The sequence below is a fragment of the Anser cygnoides genome, chromosome 16 (genome assembly GCF_040182565.1).
Source record: "Anser cygnoides isolate HZ-2024a breed goose chromosome 16, Taihu_goose_T2T_genome, whole genome shotgun sequence".
NCBI lineage: Eukaryota > Metazoa > Chordata > Aves > Anseriformes > Anatidae > Anser > Anser cygnoides.
Window position 1 is genome coordinate 2,587,345 of NC_089888.1, and position 19,367 is coordinate 2,606,711.

The following is a 19,367-nucleotide window of genomic DNA, read 5'->3' on the forward strand; positions in this document are numbered from 1 at the left end:
ACATGGCTGGCAGCGGTTTTTCCACGCAAGTCAGCTCCCATTCAGAGACAAATTAAAGTGATCAATAACCAGGTGTTTTTGTTTTTTGGTTGGTTGTTTGGTTTGGGTGGAGGTCAGGAAATCTGCATTGAGGGACCTGCCCTAAGCAGGACTGCTGGAAATCATCCATACGAGCCGGATGCTCGGTGAACTGGAAAGCAAGAAACCTCCCCAGATTCTTGTTATTACCTGTTATTCTACATTTGGTTCACTTTCACAGTAGGCAGCATATGAATATTCCACATTGGCTACAAATGAAGTCATCCTGGGAGCAGCAGGGCTGAGGAGGCCTGGATTTGGGTGGCTTTCACTCATTTCCCTTCCCTCCCAGAGTCGGGCTCTGACCACAGCCCTGCCTGCACGCAGACCCCGCTCCGGGTCTCTCCTCTCCCTCTGCCTCCTGTCACCGGGTCGGTGGCAGCCTACCACCTGTGGGAGCTGCCCTGCTCCATGCCAAGACGACTCTGGTTAATTAATGTAAGCATCACTGGGAATTAGGGGCACAGAAAGAGCTGCTACAGACGTCTCACCTTTACAAGAAACCCAGCTGGGAAAAGCAACCAGTCCTGGCTGTGTACCTACACCAAGTGCTGCAGGGCTCTTGGTCTTCCTTTACAAGGCAGTGCACATCACTGCAGTCGTTTCCTTATTTTCTTAACACAGATGATGGCACAGCTTATGGGGCCATCCGGAAAGCACGTTGTGTTCTCGGTAAACTCGCTTGGTATTGAGCTTCTTGCTGCTTACCAGCCTGCACCGCCCGCCTCGCAGCTCGCTGTGTGGATGGCTTGTTCGAAGGCTTGGCTTCGTGACGTGCTGAACTCTCCCACCAGTGTCAGAAAGGGGCTGCAGGAGCTCAGACCCTCTCAAGATCAGGCAGAGCCACATATTTCAACATCAACCAAATCCAAGACTTGTCCTTTACAATGTATTTATTTGAAAGTATGTTAGAATACCTAACATTTCAGACTGAAAGGTCAAGCTCGGTCCCTCCCCACAGTCCGTCCTTGTTTGCAAAGTGTCCTGCTTTTCCACCCAGCGGCGGGACGAGGCTCCTTCGCTCATTCAACAGCTTCCATGACTTCCATGACGAGCGTTCGTGGTCCTGTCATGATGAGGCTGCTGATGGTCTGATAGTCCAGGTGCAAAACATACATGCCATTCACTGAGAAAACAAACTGGCACACCTGCAGGGAGAGGAAGGGCTGGTTACCTGCAGCCGATGCAGTCACAGCAACTTCTGCTCATGCCTGGCTGGAGCCAGGGGCTGCGCTGCAAATAACTTCCTACAAAACGCCGCAAACCCCAAAGCGTTGTCACTCTATAAGCCACGCTAATAATCACTGGGCTATAATCACTGTATCATGAAAAAGGGGCCAAAGGGATTTAGACTGAGCTAACAGAGAGAGAAAGGACTCATTTGTGAGCAGCGGTTCATTTCACAAATGGAAATGAGGCACAATAATAACATTTAGTAATTTGGTAGCAAATGGGATTAGGTGAGGAGAAATGAACTGGGCTCTGGAGCAAATGAAATGTATTCAGCCATCTCCTTCCAACCCTGCCTGAAGCAAACAAGGAGTCGCACGCTGCCTCTGAAGAATCCCATTATTTCAAACATCCACGTGGCTGTAGAGTTGTACCAGCCTGCAGAAACTGCTCCCTCACTGCTGGGGTTCTTGTAGGGGAACTCTGAAACTCATTTATTTCATTCGTTCCTAAATCGAGGCCTCCAGCTCTACACACAAAACCCACACATGCTTGGATAGCAGGTCTGAGATGATTTTCAGGACCTCAGATCATTTCACCTGAGCTGCAAATACTGGGAATTACCTGACAAATAAAATCAGGGTATCAGTCTAAAGTTATTCATCTTTCACGAACACGGAAAATAGTTCAGTGCAGAACTATGGTGTTAACAGCAGACATACGCAAAGAGCAGTACATCGTGGGAGCTGTGAGACCAGCAGGTGAGTCAAAATAAATCTTTACTCCCTCCCTGCTCACTTTGCTCTGCCTGCGGACAGCATCCTTCCCAAGGCCTCTCACAGCGTGGCCAGAGCGCTCTGCAGGCTCCATCTCCGCTGCAGGAGGTGTGAATATCACAGAGGATGCGTTCAGCCCGACAGTCTCTAGCAGGACGTAAATCCTGCCTCGTGTCAAGTCACCACGAGCAAAGTACCTTCATGCCCGCAGCAGCTGCGGGTCCTCCTGGGTCCACGGCCTGGATGTGGCAAGGTCTTCCTCCTCGGACCACGAACCCCCAGCCCACAGCATCGCCCACAATCTACAAACAGAATGAAAAGGTTTTAGATACAAAGGAATGGGCTCGATAGAGGAGATGCTACATTTCCAACTGATGCAGAGAGCTCTGCTTACAATCCTCATCTCCATCGTGGGTGGGGAGGGAAAGCAGGGTTTGCCTCAGGGCTCCTCTGACACCAGTAAGAAAAAAGGACCTTCGTTTTTTGTCTTCTGTTACGTTAGCAATAGTTGTCACCCGATGGCTCTTTCTCAGCCTCCCAGATGGGAGGAGAACATCCTTGGGCACCAGGGAGCTTTCCATATCAGTTAAAAGTCTCTGCCAGCTCCCTGCATGGCAGCTGGGGACTAATTGCTCTTGGAAAGATTGGTGTCAAGGGCAGCCCGTTTCTCTCTCTGCTTTAATTCTGGTGGACTTTTTCATTCACCTGTGCCAGTGTCTCTCAGCACACACTTGGCAATGACACATCCCTCCCATTCTCCCCATTCCCCCCATGCTCAGCCATGGGCAGAGATTAGCTTCAGGTTTCCACTCTGAATTTATGAAAGGGTTTTGAACAGGCATCACCTGAAAATCCAGCGTGCCAGAGGTCTTTGCCCTCCTGGACTATTTATTTCTCTGTCTGCAGGTGTAGTTAATGGCAGCATGAAGCCAGGGCAAGGTGTGAACCAGGAGCAGACTGAGGGCATTTCCAAAGTGCGTGCGTGCTGTGCCCTTTTGCTGGCACCAAAAAGCGTTTCCAGGATGGAAGCAGCCACCCTTTTAACTTTTCCCACTCTGATCTCAGCCTGCCAAAGCAGCGTGCTCTAATGCTGTGGCCATTTGATGTGACTAAAGGAGAAAAGGAATTCTCAAAGGACTTTGCACATTAGCCATATAAATAAATAACAGCAACTGCACAGCTAAGCAGAAGGAAACGAGCCATGAAAGGCCCCGGCTGGCAGAGTTCAAGGGCAGGGCAAGAACATTCAGGAGGAGAACAAACGGCATGTCCCCATACATGCCACGCTAATCACCTGTTTTATCTCTCTTTTTCCTTCCCACCGGCTTCTACAGCCCAGTTACCTTTGGGACCAGATCTTCAGCCCTTCTGTGAGCCCTGTAATTGCATCAAACCAGTACGGGGAGAGATAGTACGCTTCCTAGCTGGCCACCGCAGGTTCCCCTCATGGAGGTGAGCAGGGAAGGGCTGATATTTACCCCAAAATAACAGAGCACGCTAGGATCCTCAGGCAGAAGCTGTGGCATTCGCAGCCAGCACTCAAGGCAGAGCTGCCTTGGCCAGCTGCAGCCGTCTGGTCCTACAGCTTAGAAAAGAAAAAGCCCCAAACTCTGGCTGTCTGCAGAATCACAGAGATTTTGTGGTGTGCTCATTTTGTTCATGACAAAAGACGATCATAATAAGGGAACAGTGGTCCCTGAATGCTCCCTGTTCAATGCTACTCCATCAGCAGGTGATGGAGTGCTCTGATATATCTGTTCTGGAACAGGAACCCAAAGCTGAGTTAAATAAAATAGCACATTTCTGTGGAAGACAGGATGAGCGTCAAAGCCCCAACTGTCACAAGACTTGACTGAATCCACAGTTTGCATGGAGCTGGATGAAACAAATCCGATTTTTCCTGTCCAGGAAACATTCTCTTTCCCCTTTGATATGCATTAAAGCAGAGGCTGCAGCAGTCACCGCCACTTTCAGCCAGAAGAAGACCTGAAGACATCGACCCGCCGAGAGGCACCAGGAAGGAGAGCTGGGATGAAGTGACATGCAATCAAAGTTTTAACATGCAGAGGTCAGAGCAGCAGGCAGAAAGTGATCAAAGAGCAGCCGGGGAGCTCAATACCATCAGATTAGCGATACCATTCGCTACGGTCACTTACAGTTAGCGTCTTCTTGACGTAGGGAGCCCCGGGGGACAGGAGCTCTTCGTTGGTGACAGGTCTCTTTAACACTAGGGCAGAAGGTGACAGATCCTATCAGAATCGTGGGGTTCACGCAGTAAAGCACAAGGTAAGGCAGCCTGGGGTTCGTGGGCTGGAGAACAGATGTCAGAATCTGCACCCAGAAACCTCTCTATTCATATCAATATTTTTCAAAATAGCCTCACAACTTTTCAAATCAGGCTTCGGGGGTGAAGCTGACCCTCTCCTCCTGCAAGTCACCGAGCACAAGGTGGAGGGTTTGGGACTCGAGGCCCGAGCTAGCTCGTGCCCGGAGGGACGAGGCGCACCCTGTGCAGCAAGAGGGCAGTGCAGAAGCCCCGACCTGATTTGGGGTTGCACTCGGCCACGGGAGGGAACACCAGCGTGGGAGTAACGCTGAAGTAGGGGTTGGCGTTTCCAGCGAGGGAAGTGATGCTGCTCCTTCGAACCGCTGAGACAATTTTGATCTCCTTGTTGGGCTGCACTGAAAAAGGCAGAGAGAACAATTATCCAAGGAAAGAACAGACCCGTTTAACAAACTTCCCACACCAGCCTGACCCACGTCTGAAGGGTACACATGCACCAAATTTGACATTCGAGTTTAGGCAGAACAAAACTAGTTTTAAAGAAGGACCAAGAGCTGAGTTGAGCTGCTGATGAGTTATTTTCCTGGGATGGTGAGCCATGATAGAGACTGCCTCTGCACCCTGACCTCCACCACAAAGCGGTCCACGGGATGGGCAGTCACTTTATAGGATCCCTAATGCTCTGCTGGAGCTAATCCCTCAGCTCTGAGATGCTCTGGCGATGGAAGCTCTGGTTTCAACCCCCTCCACCAACACAAGCACAGTTACCAGAGAGAAAGCTGGTGTTGCCTGGGTCTGGGTTGAGCTTGCGGAGGCAGAAGGGGCTGTCTGGGCTCTCGGACAAGGTGCGGGAAGAGTTCTCGTTGAGCAGCTCGGTGAGACGCCGCCTGCGTCGGAAGTTGATCCAGAACTGGTAGAGGAGGTCACCGTCAAAGAAGTGATGCCTGTTGGAGACTGGAGAGAACAACGGAGGAGGAGGAGGCTGAGGGGGTGTGGAAAACATGTGGAAAATATACTGAGGGACCCAGGTGAATTGCTTTTGGTGCTTCTGTTTTATATTTCAGATTTTCTGACCGTTGGAGAAAGTTCCCTGCAGGGAAAGAGGAACAGCAGGGCCACCTCTCCCTGAACTGTCATCTCCCAGAAGCACAGCACTGAGTTGCAGCCCCCTGCCTGCCCCTGTCCCAGACACTCAGAGGACTCCCTGCCCTCCAAATGGAAAATTTAAATCCCGCAGATGGGTGTGATCTCCGACCAAGTGGAGCTGAACATTACATCCTCGCCACCAGCCCTCAGAACTCAGGGTGGATCCCAGGCCTGCAGCCTGAGGCTTTGAAGAACCGCAGGAATACGGGCTCGGATTCCAGCTCAAAGCCCCGGCGGGTGGTGGCGGCTTGCTCGGGCTTCAAAGGTCACCAGCTCCAAACATAGAACTGAAAGGCCCCATTGCTATCTCCGAGTGGGCACTTGACCAGCACTTGTTGCGTGCCATGAAAGGGGGTTTGTTCCTGGCACGACAGCTATGCTCATCGCTTGCTTTCCTTCCCCTCGCTCACCGTGCTGAATGATCCCGTGCTCCAGCAGCGCCTGGCCCAGCTCCACCGCCTCCTTTCGGCTCTCCGCTTCCCCCTCCTGAACCAGCCAGTCGACCATCTCGCAGCCCAGGAACGTCCTCTGGTACTTGACCGAGTTCTCCTCCCGCACCTTCAGGATGGACCCCTCGGCGCCGACCAGCCTGGCGGAGGTGGGACAAGGCGCCGTGACGCCGCGCAGCCCTGCCACCGCACGCAGCCGGCCGAGGCAAGGACGAGAGCAGCGGGCAAAGCGCTCCTGCCAAAAACATCGCTGCTGGGGGGGCGTCGGGAAGGGAGGGGGAAAGGCAGAGCTGCAGTCAGGCAGTTTTGTAGATCCTCAGCGCGGCAGCGGAGGCAGATTCAGGGAGATCAGTTCGGCTGCGACTTCGGCTAAAGCCTAGGGGGAAAGCTGAGCAAGCAACCCAAGGCGTGCGCGAGCGGCTGATGCCAAACTGGTGAAGAAGATGAGTTTTGGTGAGGCCACGTTCGTTTTGCAGCATGAGAGAGCTACATCCAGTGCCTCCACGAGAGGGTGCAGCAGCCTCAGCCGTGAGACGCAGGATGCTCGCCCTGGCTGCTGCTGGGAGCAGAAGCAAACCGCAAGCGATGCCCAACGGCCAGAGGTGATGGGGACAGCAGAAACTACCCACCCCGTCCTCTGATCTCCCTCCGTGCCACTTCATGCAGCTGATTGCTTTGAGGATCAAGAAAATAGGAAGAGGCTGTTAAAGAAAAGGGGTCCACAGGGCGGTACGAGGCTGAACCCAGTCTGACAAACAGATTCCTCGGGTGTCAGGAAGACAATTCAGATTGGGAACCAGACACAATCAACCCCAAGAAAACCAAACACTCGGAGGTGGAGGGAGTTGCCTTTACTGTCCAGGAATTATTATAAATGTTTTTCCATGAGAAACGTTGCACACACACTAAGTGAGGCGCAAGGAGCCAGGTCCAGAAAGGCCCTGACATTCCTGTGCCCTGCCGATTTTGCTGGGACAGAGCCGAGCAGGGCTGGTGGATGTGACTGGCTGGGGCTGTGGGGGCACTGGGAACGGCCACTGGACGTGTCCCTGCTGGGGACACTCAGCCTGCAGCCTGGCCCCTCGTGCTCCCCATTACCAACCCCCAGCACCACATCAAAGCAGCTGTGAATTGAGAGCCCAGCACCTCTGCGAGCCCAAATTGTCCCGTGGCAGGGCTCAGAAAACATCATTTCCCAACGCTGCAGCACGGGGAACAGAAAAGAAACAGCGAAGCTCGCTGTGGCTGCAGGTCCCGGCCGCAAAGCAGCAGCAGCAGCGAGCGCAGCCCTCGCCGGGGGGCAGGGAAGGACTCACGCACTTCTCGTACAGGCTCTGCCCCCTCACGAACACCTTCACGTCCTTGTTGAGGGGGAAGGTCCCGTCGTCCTTGCGGAAGCGGTACAGCAGCTTGGCATCCTTGTAGTCCGAGTGCTCGTCGCACACTGGAAGGAGGAGCGCAGGGCAGGGACGTGAGTGTTATGGATGTCAGTCCGTACGGGACAGATGGACAGCAGCACCGGGCACAGGCTCAGCTTTATCCCCAGGTTAGAAGCTCCAGGGGCTGTGCAGTGCCCTGACCTCCGCCTCTCGACCACGCTGCAACAACCAGCATCCCAGCCCTCGGTCCCCGAATTAGGGGATCGCGAAAGGCTGTGGGAGAGGTCAGCCCCGTGGAAGAGGCCTTGGGAAAGCTTGGCTCTGAGGCCACACTTCGACCCGGTCACTAAATTGCTTCGTTAGAATGGGGATATTGTTGATTTTAATTTGAATGCTGGTGTTTAGGTTTAGACTAAAAGAAAACAAACAGAATTGTCTCAAGAAACTTTTTTTTTTTTTTTCTAAAGAAAGCTACTGCCGTGTTTATGGAGACTTGGAAGAAAAGGAAAAAAAACCCTACATCACCGCATCCAAAATCCCAGACCACCTACTTGCAAATTATAAGGTATAATGACAAAAACTTTTCCACACCATTTTCTGCCAGCCCTGCCCGATTCACTTGTTGGCAAGCTGACCTCAACAGAGGTTTTTTTTTCATTCTTTCCTCCAAAGCTAGGTGCACACAACTGGAATAAACCAATCACTGTGGAAAGTCCCACTTTCATATTTACCTTGTGGCTGAGAACACAGTCTGTAAACGCATGGTTATTAAATTCATGTGACATTCAACAGGCAAATATTTGGGATACAGTTCTGAGATAAACTTGCCTACAACAAACGCCTAGATTACAATTAAAAAAGAAATAGAAATCACAGTCCAGTTCTCAGATATGTCAGCCTGCCTTGCTTCAGGTCAATCTGTCTGAAGGAAGAAGGGAAAAACTTCACTGATAAAAATGGTATAAAGAAGATACCCAGAAAACAAAGAAAAGTAGACCAGAGAGAAGAGAGAGACAAAGAAAACCACACCGATTTCCTCACTGAAGTAATGTAATACACCAGAGCAAAATCCAAATGATGTAACATACTTCTTGTGAAAACTTTAACGCTTGTTCCTCCTTCCGAGCAAACTGGCAAAGCTTCATTCCCATTTTGGCGACGATGCCAAAGCCTGTCAGATTATCCTGAGTCCCTAATTCCTCCCGAGCAGTCGTCCCGGTGGGAAATCAGGACACCGAAGCCCGTGACTCATCAGGCAGAGGGCAGGTCGGGACGGTGATTTCGAAAGGTGAAAGTTGGGAACATCTTAATTGAAAGGAGTGGTGCCTTAGATGCCTTTGCCTTTGGGTGATAGATGGGAATCGAGCACAAAATCTTACAGGACAGCACCTCTAGGAAGCCAAAGCGCTTTGCTGTGTGAAGCCTAACACGTTTGCAGCGTGTCACAGAGCACCAGCGTGCACCACACCAGGCAGCACAGGAAGCAATCTGCACGAGATAATTATTGCCTTCTGGGTCCCAGCGGAGAAGAGGGCGAACAGTTTAGGCAGCCGATCGCAAAGCACTTAGCGCAGTGCTGCGATTAGCAGACAGCCCAATTTCCATAGGACTAACGAAAATTAATGGTCCTGAGCTGAGCCGGAAAGCCAGCGTGGGTGTTCTGCGAGGAATTATCGCGGGAGCGGGAGGGACGTGCCCACGATAAGCAATCAAAGCAGCACCAGCAGCCACAGCCGCGGAGGTTTAGCTAACTAATGGCTTTATTTGAAATTGTTGGCTGGAGAGATGGAAAAATAATCACTTTTCAGCGTTAATGGATAACTGAGAACTCACTGCTTCGGTGTTATGCGTTTGCAATAAAGCACAGCAGCGGGGTTTATTTTTTTTCAAGGCAGCGTAACACAAAGGGCATGAACCCAGCAAGGCGCAGATGGCAACAGAGTGCATTGCGCTGGTCAAAGGCAGCTCCTAGAAGATGGGGGAAGAGAGGGCTGAATTTGGTGTCTGGCATCCATTTCCACCTCCTCAGCTTACGACAGACTGCCACCACGCACCAGGTTACTGGCGCTCGTGTCCCAAAGATCTCATATTAGAATAAAGCTTCCCTTCCTCTAGAAAACAAATCTGTTTTTATTATTTTATTAGGAAAAAAAAATAGGTCCGAAGCCTTAAGATTTCTTTGGAAAAATCTTAGAAATCCGAGGAAATCTTCACTGCAACTGCAAACATTCCTATTTAAGCACCTCTGCCCTTGCCTGTCCGAGTAGGAGATGCCTTCCAAAGGCAATGGCAGGGCAGGGGGAAGCAGCCCCAGCTGTGGCTGAACACCTGGGCACCTTGCCTGGATGCTTGGCTGAAAGCTGAACGTGGAACCTTGTTCCGCTCGAGCCCCTTCTTTGCCAACCGTTTCTCAATATTTCATCTAACATGGAAGAAGCATGGCCACACGTTTTGAGAAGCGTGTAGGCAGTCTGAGCATCACTGCCTCCATCGAGAAGGCACAGCCTACAAATATATAAAAAAATGAAAAAAAATCAAAGGCTGAACAGCCTTCAGCGGGCTGAGGCTCTGGGCTCTCAAAAAAAGGAAGAGGAAAAAAGCAGCTCGCTCTGCCAGAAGTGACAGCAGCTGCACACCCAGGACCAGGGCCTGCAGCAAGGATGTGCCGTGCATGTTTTTGGAGAGAAAGGTGAAGGCAGAGGTGCAGGCAGGGCTGCAGCAGGTGCATGTGCCAGGGCTGACCTCGGTGACTGCTCTGCAGCTCGGGGATGGGCACAGACCGCAGCGCGAGACATGGGTCAGTCCAAAACTGTCGGGAGTTCAAAAAAATATTAAAAAGAACCAAGCCTGAATATTACAAGTTGGGCTTGGGAATGAAGCTTTTTCTTTTTTTCTCTCTACCCCCGCCCCCCCCCCCCCCCCCCTTTTTTTTTTTCTTTTAACAGGTTCCAAAGAAAAGCCTTTGAAATGGCACCACACACCTAATTTCCAAGGGATAGCTTTGCCCCCAGATTTACAGTTGGTTTGTTTGTTTGTTTTGGATGGTGTGGACTCCACACCCCCTCTTGTCCTACCCAGGTGTGAATGGAGAAAGTGGGGAACACTGGGCCCCTACAGTAAGAAATGAGCTTTTCTGCAGATAGGAAGCGTGCATCGTCATTCAGCTTCCACTCCTGCCTGGCACAAGCACGAGCTAGACTAGCTTCTGTAAAAATAACCACCCCTCTGCTGGTACATTCACTGCAGGTGAATACAGGTCAGGAATTACTGAAATCACCTTCAGATAAAAGCCACCCGAGATGTTTTTACCAACACCCACCCCTATTCCCTTTCTGCAGGACAGGGAACCGGCGCATCCCCCAAAGCACTGCAGCAACTCTGATCCGACCCCATCCAGCCTGCCCATCACCCCCAGGAGCCCTCGCCCATGGGATGGCCACAAAAAGGGACCTGATTGTGCCTCTGACGGCCACACGCAGTGAGCAGACAGGCAGCTACCCCCTGGGGAGGCTCAGTGGGTGGCGGAGAAACCCACCCACCGTGGTGGATGATGTAGTGGTCCATCAGCTTCTGCATGAGGCGGATGCCCGTCTCTCGGTCTGGGGCTTCTTTGTGGTCGATCAGCCAGTCCGTGAGCTCCTTGGCCACGAAGCAGTTGGGGTACGTTCGGAGGTGGTAGCGTCTGTCCTTAATGAGCTTCCCATCGTGGAGGCGAAGCCTGGGGAGAAAGACGGCTGCTGAGCCCAGCTGGCGCTGCAGGGAGCTTTCAGTCCAGCACCCAGCACCTGCCCAGCCCAGAGAAACTGCTGCTGATTTGGGACTTCTGGCAAGCACCCAGTGGCTAACAAGTTCAACCAAACCTCTTCGCTTTGCTAGACTGCATCAGCCCATCCTAAGGAGCCTCTCTTCAACATCCCCTTCTCCCTACCCCCACTGCGTGGATTTGGTGATTGCCTGCACCAGACATTGAACCACACAAGATTTTTTGCTCTAAACAGGTCCCTGAAAAATACGCAGCAGCTCACTGAAGCTTGTGAAGAAGGGCCAAAATACACACACAAAATAATAGCACACATATTTGTCCTCTTGGCACGGTTCTGTGTCGAGCTCTCCTTCCCCATAAGCATGGGAGCAGGAACGTCGCTGCCACCAGGACAAAGGCTGGAGCCTAAAGGCTGGAGCTCAGGGTGGGACCGTCAATGGGAGCCCTTGTTTCTTCTAACAAGGACGAATGCCAGGCAGATCTGTGCTTTCCTGTACCAATAATCCCCAGCAAACACGAGCAAACTGATCCGAACCACGAGCCAGCCACAGACAGCTCGCTCAGAGATAGCGCTGCCTTCGGTCCAGCAGTAGTCCTGACTTTTTCTGGTTCAAACTGGGACAGACTGGGACAGATTTCACCAGAAGTACAAGCGTCCTACCCTGAGAACCCTGACGTTGTGGCTAGTCTGCAGCTCTGATGGAAAGATGAATACGAGTGAAGGTCGCTCAGGTGGGTTCAGCTTTGACATTTAAGAAGACTTGAACGACAGAGCGAGCCGCAAAGCACAGAGATCTTGTGTGCTCATGCCAAAGCTAACCCAGCCCGGCAGGAGATCTGACCAGCAGCCAGGCTTCTGCCCTGTAGTCATTGCTGTTCTCAAAACGCTCACCCTGAAAAACGCCCTGTGCATGCGGCAGACTCAGAGAGGAGATGTTTAATTAATATCTTCTCTGTAACTTCAGGACATTTCTGGTTCCAAGTTATCTATTCCAATTCACAGTTTTGCCTCAAGCCAGTGTATTTTACAAAGGCATTAATCACTGCAGTGGTTCTTTGTTTAATTCCTCAGGTTCCTTTGTTTTGTAGACACCACATCGTACGTGGCAGCCTGTTGAACAATAGTTGCAAGCACCATACGAGAAATTTTAAATATCCTGAAATCTATCAGATAATAACAGATTATCCTACATTATAGGATTAACAAATGCCAGGGTCTCAAAAGTCTTAAGATAAAACCTTTGTTGGATAAAAATGTAGTAACTGACTGCTGCAATTAGTGTTCAGGCTACTACAAGCCAACATAATTGTTAATAGATAGGCTCGGACCTTCCAGGTAACACCCAAAGAAACATGGCAGGATTTGACAATGCAGAGACATAAAAAAAGCAACACAAATGACTAAACCAAAAATGTCACATTTCAGAATACTGCAGGAAATGCACAGAGCTTCAGGGGAGGGGAAAAAGAAGATTTTCAGAAAAGAAGTACTGTTAAAAATTATTAGGATTTAAATTAATATACATTCTTATTTTGAAACTATTCTACTGTGAACAATTGTCAGGGAGGGAATAAAGTGGGGTTTAAACGTCTTGGAGCAGCAGTGTCATAGATCTTTTGTGCTGTTTGGAGTTTGTGAGAAGTTTGCCCTGCTGCCCACAGACTCAAGGCAGTGGAGGACACACAGCTCGAGTGTCCTTGTGGTCTTGTTCACTGTCCTCATGTTTCCCATCAACTAAGAGGAGACAGATCGTGTCCTTCAGATACACAAGGGCATAACGTCAACTGCATCTTTGAGCAGCTTGGCTGACACCCCTCTGAAGCAGCCTATATACCACGTTGGAAAAACAAAGCCACTGGAGCTGTGACTGTTTCGTAACCATGCTTCCAAGTGAAAAAAAAAACGTTAAGGAAGCATATGTAATGCACTATTACAAATTTTCTACATGCCAAAACCTTTCCCATGTACATATTATTTCTTCAAAAGGACAAAATAAATAAATAAAGGCACAATACAAGGATAAGATGCTTGCTGGAACATGACAGCCAACTGTTATGAAACGTTCCTGGTCTGGCAGCCAGCACGCTGCTTTCGCATGCACTTGCTTTGGACAGACTGCGCTGCGTAACCGACTTGTTTCTTCGTCAAGGTCACTAAAAAGACACCATCCTTCCCTCTGCATGACCTTGTTGAAAGGCTGACCTGCAGCAGCGCAAACAGAAAATAAATTCTAAGAAACCCTCGAGGGAGTCAAGAGTTTAAGTCCCACTGGTTGTTACCAGTGCCCTGAAGGATGCCCACCGCTGGGGTGCATTGCCAACCACGCAGCTCCGCTCTCCACGATTTCTGTGCACTCACATTTCACACAGTTTGGAACCAAGAGCCTGAATCAAAGACGTACAGCAACACGAGCACTTCCTTGTATTGGAAAGGGTGCTGGGTTTACTGCACGGGAGCTGGACAGCCAGAGCAATCCCTGAAGTGAGAGCTGTCCTGCACCAAGAGCCCCGTGTGTTGGCGCAGAGCGGGACCCCTCACCGGGAGCTGGCGGAATCGCTGCTCATTGCTCCCCATCACCTCCTGCTTGCGTAAACGAGCCTTGAGCAGCCCAAATGCCAAGGTGAAAATCTCAAGGACGTTAACTGAAGTTTGCATTCCCACAGAAATTAAATATAAATGAACGACCCTGAAGATACATCATCCAAATGATCTTTTATTTTCCTATCTTTAGAGGGGGGGGGAAAAAATAAAAAGCTGAGTGCTCAGTAAAAGGGAGCACCAGCCACAAGAGCACATCTGCAAAATAGCTGCTGGAGAGGAACATTCTTACAAATCAACCACTGCAGAACCCAGCTTGCTGCACTCCCATACTTGCAAAAGCACATTAGGGAGGGGAGAGTTTTGCATGGCTGTGGCAGCCCATTCAAAGAGGTACAGATGTGTTTTATTTTCCTTCTTCTGTTTAAATGCACATATAGGAAAACTGAACTTAAACCTCAAAAAGCAATTCCAGCAAGAGCAACTCTGCTTCTTAGGCTTCTCTTTCACCAGCACTAAAAAAAAAATAAATAAATAAAAAGTGTAATAGCAGCTTTCTGACCACGTTGCATGATCTTCTGAATAACAGCCAGAAGTTCACTTGGTGACTGCCACACCAAGCACCTCCTGTGGACCCCCTATCTCAGCCAGGGATACAAACTAGGGCAGGTTCAGCTCCAAACCTCGAAGCGAACCTAATTTTCAAAGCATCAAAGTATTAGCACTCTGTATAACAGCGTCTCAGTCGGAGTATCCAATTAAAACACCACCTTGGAAAGTCCTGGACAGCAGTTGAAATCACAACTTTGTTCTTCGTAGGAGAAAACCTTCCTTCCCTTTTCTTTGTCCAAGACCGGGTATAAGTTTCCTGAGTATATTTCACATCTCCGAGTGATTAATGCAGCTTAGCAGAGTTACTGGAGAACAGCTGGTTCACCTGACCGTGATGAATCCCCAGAGGAGTGCACAAGGACTTGTCTATACTTGAGAAACCCAGCTTACAGAAGGGTGTGAATTCAAAGCGCAGTAGCTGTTCCCGGATATCTCTGTGCAGATAAGCCATTTGTTGCAATTAGAAATGACTAATTGGGCCTCGCTTATGGAATGCCACCCAAGAGCACTCAACACCCAGTAAAACTACTGGGATTTTCATGCAAGATTACCCGGCTGAAACAAAAAGACCGACAGCAGGAGACGCGAGGAATGCCTGACACAGCAACCCTGTCAAACACAGCACCAAGATATCAGTGGAAATTAATATTTTTGTCTTTCTGATGGGGAGTGACTTGGGACCCAAACTTCTCTTCCCCCTCCGTGGACCAGGAAGCAACATCTGTGTGGAAGTGAAGGCAGCCAGCAGGCAGCCAGCCCCAAGCACAGCACGCAGTGTCCCCCCCAATTTCTTTAGGATAAGTTCATCCCTGGCCATCCCCAAGAAGCATTTCCTCACCCCTCACTTGTGCAGCCATTTCTGGCTGGGAAATGCACCGCGACACTGAACAGACTCATCGTTCCAGCCAAAGCAAACCGAGAGGGATTTGCAAACTTGCTGGGAAGCCAAAGAACCATAAAGACGGAACAAAGGTTTGTTTGGCTAAATACAATAGCAAGGAGGAGGCAGGGCAGGAAGTGGAGAACAGGGAAAACAAATGTTTGAGGTTTTTTGTAGATACAACAGCATGATTTGCTGATCAAGGCTTACAGAGCATGCACGGGAGAAGTCTGCGAGGCTCCTTTATGCGGTGCCGTGATTCCTTATCCAAGGGCAAGCAGGGGAACACAACGCAGGCATTTAGTCCTGCCCTTGCCTCAGCAAGGTCATCCAGCCTCTGTGCCTCCGTTTCCCCATCAATACCTACCCAACTGGCCTTGGGAAGATTCATGGCACTAAATCCTCCTTACCTGCCAAGCTGGAGGATCCCCAAAATACAAGAGAGGGGCTCGAGCATGCAGGGTGCTCTGCTGTCACTCAATTCTCCTTTCGGCTGGACGAACTGGGCAGCAGGTTGCTGGAGTCCAGCTCTCCACCTTCCTGCCCAGCAGCAGACTCCAGACTTTCTGCACTGGGAACAAGCTCCTGCCCAGACCAAGGCAGAAGGATGAGACTGCTCTGCCCAAGACCCCAGCATTTAGACCCATCACCTGCAAAGCACAAGTAAAGAGCAGTGCAGTCATGCTGGATGAAAGCCACCTGCTGTCCTCTAGGAAACAAAGAGCTTAGACTCACAGAATCATGCAGGTTGAAAAGACCTCTAAGATCACCTGGTCCAACCTTCGACCTAGCACTGCCAAGCCCACCATTAAACCATGTCCCTAAGCTCTACATCTACATGTTTTTTGAAGACCTCCAGGGATGGTGACTCAATCACTTCCCTGGGCAGCCTGTTCTACTACTTCACAACTCTTGCAGTAAATAAATTTTATCTAATACCCTACCTAGACCTCCCCGGCACAATTTAAGGCAGTTTCCTTGTCTTATCAGTGACTGGGAGAAGAGCTCGATCCCAACCTCAATACAGCCTCCTTTAAGGTAATTGTAGAGCTCAATGAGTTCTCACCTGAGCCTCCTTTTCTCCAAGCCGAGGAACCCCAGCTCCCTCCACCGCTCCCCACAAGACTTGTGCTATGAACCTCGAGGGCTTCGAGAGGAGCAAGGTTCAGTTCAGGACTGCAACCTGCTGCAAGGGGTCTGAAAACTGGGATTTTGGGAGCTCCCTAACTCAAACCAGGAAACTCCCAGACACTCCAGCTACAGGGAAAAAAATATTTATATGGGTGTCTCAAAAAGTATCTGCATCTTGTTCCCCAAAGTACATATGTCCTGTGTTTTTAAAGCTAAATGGCTTTTTTTCTAAAAGCCTGAGGGCACATTTGCACTGAGAGTGAGGACTGAAGCTCCTAGACAAATATTGGAAGGAAAAAATGAGTTGGTGTTATGGGTTTTCAGAAGAATGTACCATTTGCACTGCATCTTTTCCTTGCTTATAAGAACTAGGGCAGTGCACAGGATGGTAGAAAAGCTCTTTTCACAGATAGGTTTATTGTGCCCCCATCTCCTCTTTACAGTCACAAATGTCAAAATGCTCTAGGATTTGACATGCTCTTGACCAGTAAAAAGAGCTAGGAAGTCACATCACAGCCCTTGCATACCCACTCATTGCAGCCTTAACACATAGCTCAGTTAATTTATTTTCTGAATACCTGACCCCTTCCTTTGGCCCAGGCTATAGCGCCCATGACCACAGTCACTCCAGATGAGTAAAACATTGGAAATATAAATATGAATAAGCCTGCCCTGCCTGTGGGATGGAAAAAGCAATAATTTAGCGTCACTTGCAATGAGTTACTGAAATGAAGCAACGCACTTAGATCTGCTGCTGCTCTTCCCTGCAAGAAAGTTAAGCTCATTTTCTAAACCTCACTTATAATGCAGGCAATATTTGGGAAAGACAACGGAAATGTGGCTGACCATTGTTGCACATTTACATTCCAGCCACCTTGGACGTGGGCTGTGTTTCCAGAATGGAGCCCTAATCTTTAGAAGGAAATTGTCAGTCCTTAATACAACGCAAATTAATAAAGCTAAGGCTAACATGAACACTGAGTCTGGACAGCACAGTGGCACAGAGGTAATTTTAGGATTCTGGTGCTAACAGACATGGGCTCCGGGCTCTTCACATTATTCAAGGATATATTTCCTAGCTCCCACCCACATTTCAAAGCAAAAAAGAACAGCTCCAGATACAAGCAAGCCAACTCTGCTGGAGAGCGAGAAAAGCCTATAGCTGCATGTTTAGAGGCAGTTTTTTTTTCCGACCCCAGACGCACAAGGAGCATGCTTCTCAGACACACGGGTTGCCCTGCACAGCAGAACTTATTTCAGTCTTCATAAGAAGAGAGCTCAGAAGTTGCTTGAGAACCGGGACCATGAAACAGCGCAAGTTCCCAAAAGCAACTTTTTCACGAGACCCTTCAGGTTGCTCGCATTCAGGCGCACAGCACCCATGGAGCGCCCTCCTGCATCGCCCCAAAAGTCCAAGCCCCATGGGCAGGGCTGTCCCCAGAGTGCTGGTGTCCCCAGGCTCTCAGTGTCCCCAGGCTCTCAGTGTCCCCAGGCTCTCAGTGTCCCCAGGCTCTCAGTGTCCCCAGGATGCCGGTGTCACTGCAGCAGGCTCTGGACGTGGTGCAGGATGCCGGAGGAGCAGAAAACCCGCTGCCACCCAAAGGCGCCGGGCGATCCCCTAGCACCCGGAGGCGGAGGGCAGGAGCTGCCCGGTGCTGAGCAGCAGGACGGGGTGACACGGGGAAGGACCTGCTTCTCCGGCAGCTCGGTGCCAGAGAAGGGGGGGGGGTGCTCAGCAAACCGAGCACCGGGGGGCACAGCAGGGACCCCCCCGCGGGTGGGTGCAGCCCCGAGCCCCCGCCAGCCCTGCCTCCTACCTCAGCTGCTCCCCGGCGATCATCACCTCTGCCCTGTAGTGCAGCTCCGCGGCTTTCTTCTTCAGGCTGCCGCCCAGGCTCTCCATGCCGGCCGGGAGGCAGCCCGAGCGGGGCAGGAGCTCCGCACCCTCCCCGGGCCCCCCATGGGCTCGCGGGGCCGGAGGCTGCTCGGTCCCAACCCCGCAAAGCGAGGCTCAGGTGGGCAGCCCCGAGCCGCCGGGGCCGCTCCCGGCCTCTCCTCCCCTCCCCGGAGGCCGGAGGCGGAGCCTTGGAGGCCCCGCGGAGGCTCGGAGCCGGCCTCACCCGCGGGGCGCTCGCCCTGCCCGCACGGCTGCGGGGTGCCGCTGTGCTCGGAGGATGCTCTTTCGGTCGGGCGGTGAGGAAAAGCCCCGCAGCCACCCCGTCCTCGTGCCGCGCCTTCCCTAAGAAGGGCTCCAGCCGACTCCCAGGGTGGAGGCTGGTCCCAGCCTCTTCCCTAAGGGCTTTTCCTCCCGGCTCCATCCCGCACCAAGGCCGACGCGGGCTGAAAAGCGGGCTCAGGGCAGCCTGGTTCCTTCCTCGTGGTAGCAACCATCGCAGAGGTCGGATGGAGAAGCTCAGCCTGCAATTAGCAAGGGCTGGAGGGGATGGGTCTCCTGGCTTGGGCCATTAGAGCCTGCCTCCAGGCACCGACACCTGCCTCCGCTCCTGCCTGCCCTTTACTCCATCAGAGATCTTTCTCTGCAGGCCAAAGCTGACCTTGCAATGATAATGTTGAGTAAAGCAATAAGCAGAGGAACTGGGACATGGAGGCGATTAATTACAGCCGTCATTGCCGTCAGATGCGTGTGCAATTATATTTCCATTAGTTAAAGGCAAAGTGGAAAAAAAGCGGCTGGCAAAGAAGACAAAATCCCTGCAATGTAAATAGGGGGGGCACCTTACAAAAAGAAAATGCAGAGGAGATGGGTTTGAGGGAAGGGAAGGGAAGGAAATTGTATCAATTAAGGAAACTCTACTTCAATTCGAAGCGTAATAAAGCATCAGTAAAGTCGATGCCATCGTTAATTAGATCATCTCTAGCAGCGGTTTCTCAGCGGGGAGCTTTTAGCCAATATCCCCACCAGTTCCCCCAGTCCACAAGAGATTGCTGGAATGGAACAGAGAATGTACTGCAGTGAAAGATGAAGGGGGAACCAGCAAAGCTGCCTCTCAGCACCCCGATGCTGCCCTTGTCACCTCAGCAGTGCTGACACCAGCCTGGGCAGGGGGGAGCAGGATGAGACCCCCCCCCAGCAGCCACCAGCCCAGAGCGCTCTGCTGGGACCAGAGACGCAGCGGTCTCTGCTAGTTACTGCAGGAAA

The 19,367-nt window shown here is 51.0% G+C and overlaps 1 protein-coding gene across 2 annotated transcripts; it reads right to left on the reverse strand.

The window, feature by feature from the left end:
- Positions 1-953: 953 nt before the first annotated feature.
- Positions 954-18,380, reverse strand: LOC106040774 (DEP domain-containing mTOR-interacting protein-like). 2 transcript variants are annotated; one of them, XM_048074753.2, is made up of 9 exons: positions 18,025-18,380; positions 10,822-11,000; positions 7,224-7,347; positions 5,865-6,043; positions 5,077-5,262; positions 4,566-4,706; positions 4,181-4,251; positions 2,222-2,326; positions 954-1,226 (listed from the first exon to the last, which is right to left on the reverse strand). In XM_048074753.2, the coding sequence occupies exons 1-9, from the start codon at positions 18,108-18,110 to the stop codon at positions 1,101-1,103; spliced, it is 1,197 nt and encodes a 398-aa protein (XP_047930710.1). In that variant the 5' UTR covers positions 18,111-18,380; the 3' UTR covers positions 954-1,100. The 2 variants fall into 2 exon arrangements, with proteins under 2 accessions (XP_047930710.1, XP_047930709.1); XM_048074752.2 differs by lacking the exon at positions 18,025-18,380 and adding an exon at positions 15,487-15,609.
- Positions 18,381-19,367: the final 987 nt, after the last annotated feature.

Bases quoted from the DNA above. Each gene is read 5' to 3' on its own strand.
- LOC106040774 (XM_048074753.2), bottom strand. From the start codon at position 18,110: ATGGAGAGCCTGGGCGGCAGCCTGAAGAAGAAAGCCGCGGAGCTGCAC. The intron at 11,001-18,024 runs GTAGGAGGCAGG...CTTTCTCCCCAG, and splicing joins ATCGCCGGGGAGCAGCTGAG to GCTTCGCCTCCACGATGGGA. The intron at 1,227-2,221 runs GTACTTTGCTCG...CTCTCCCTGCAG, and splicing joins CAGCTGCTGCGGGCATGAAG to GTGTGCCAGTTTGTTTTCTC.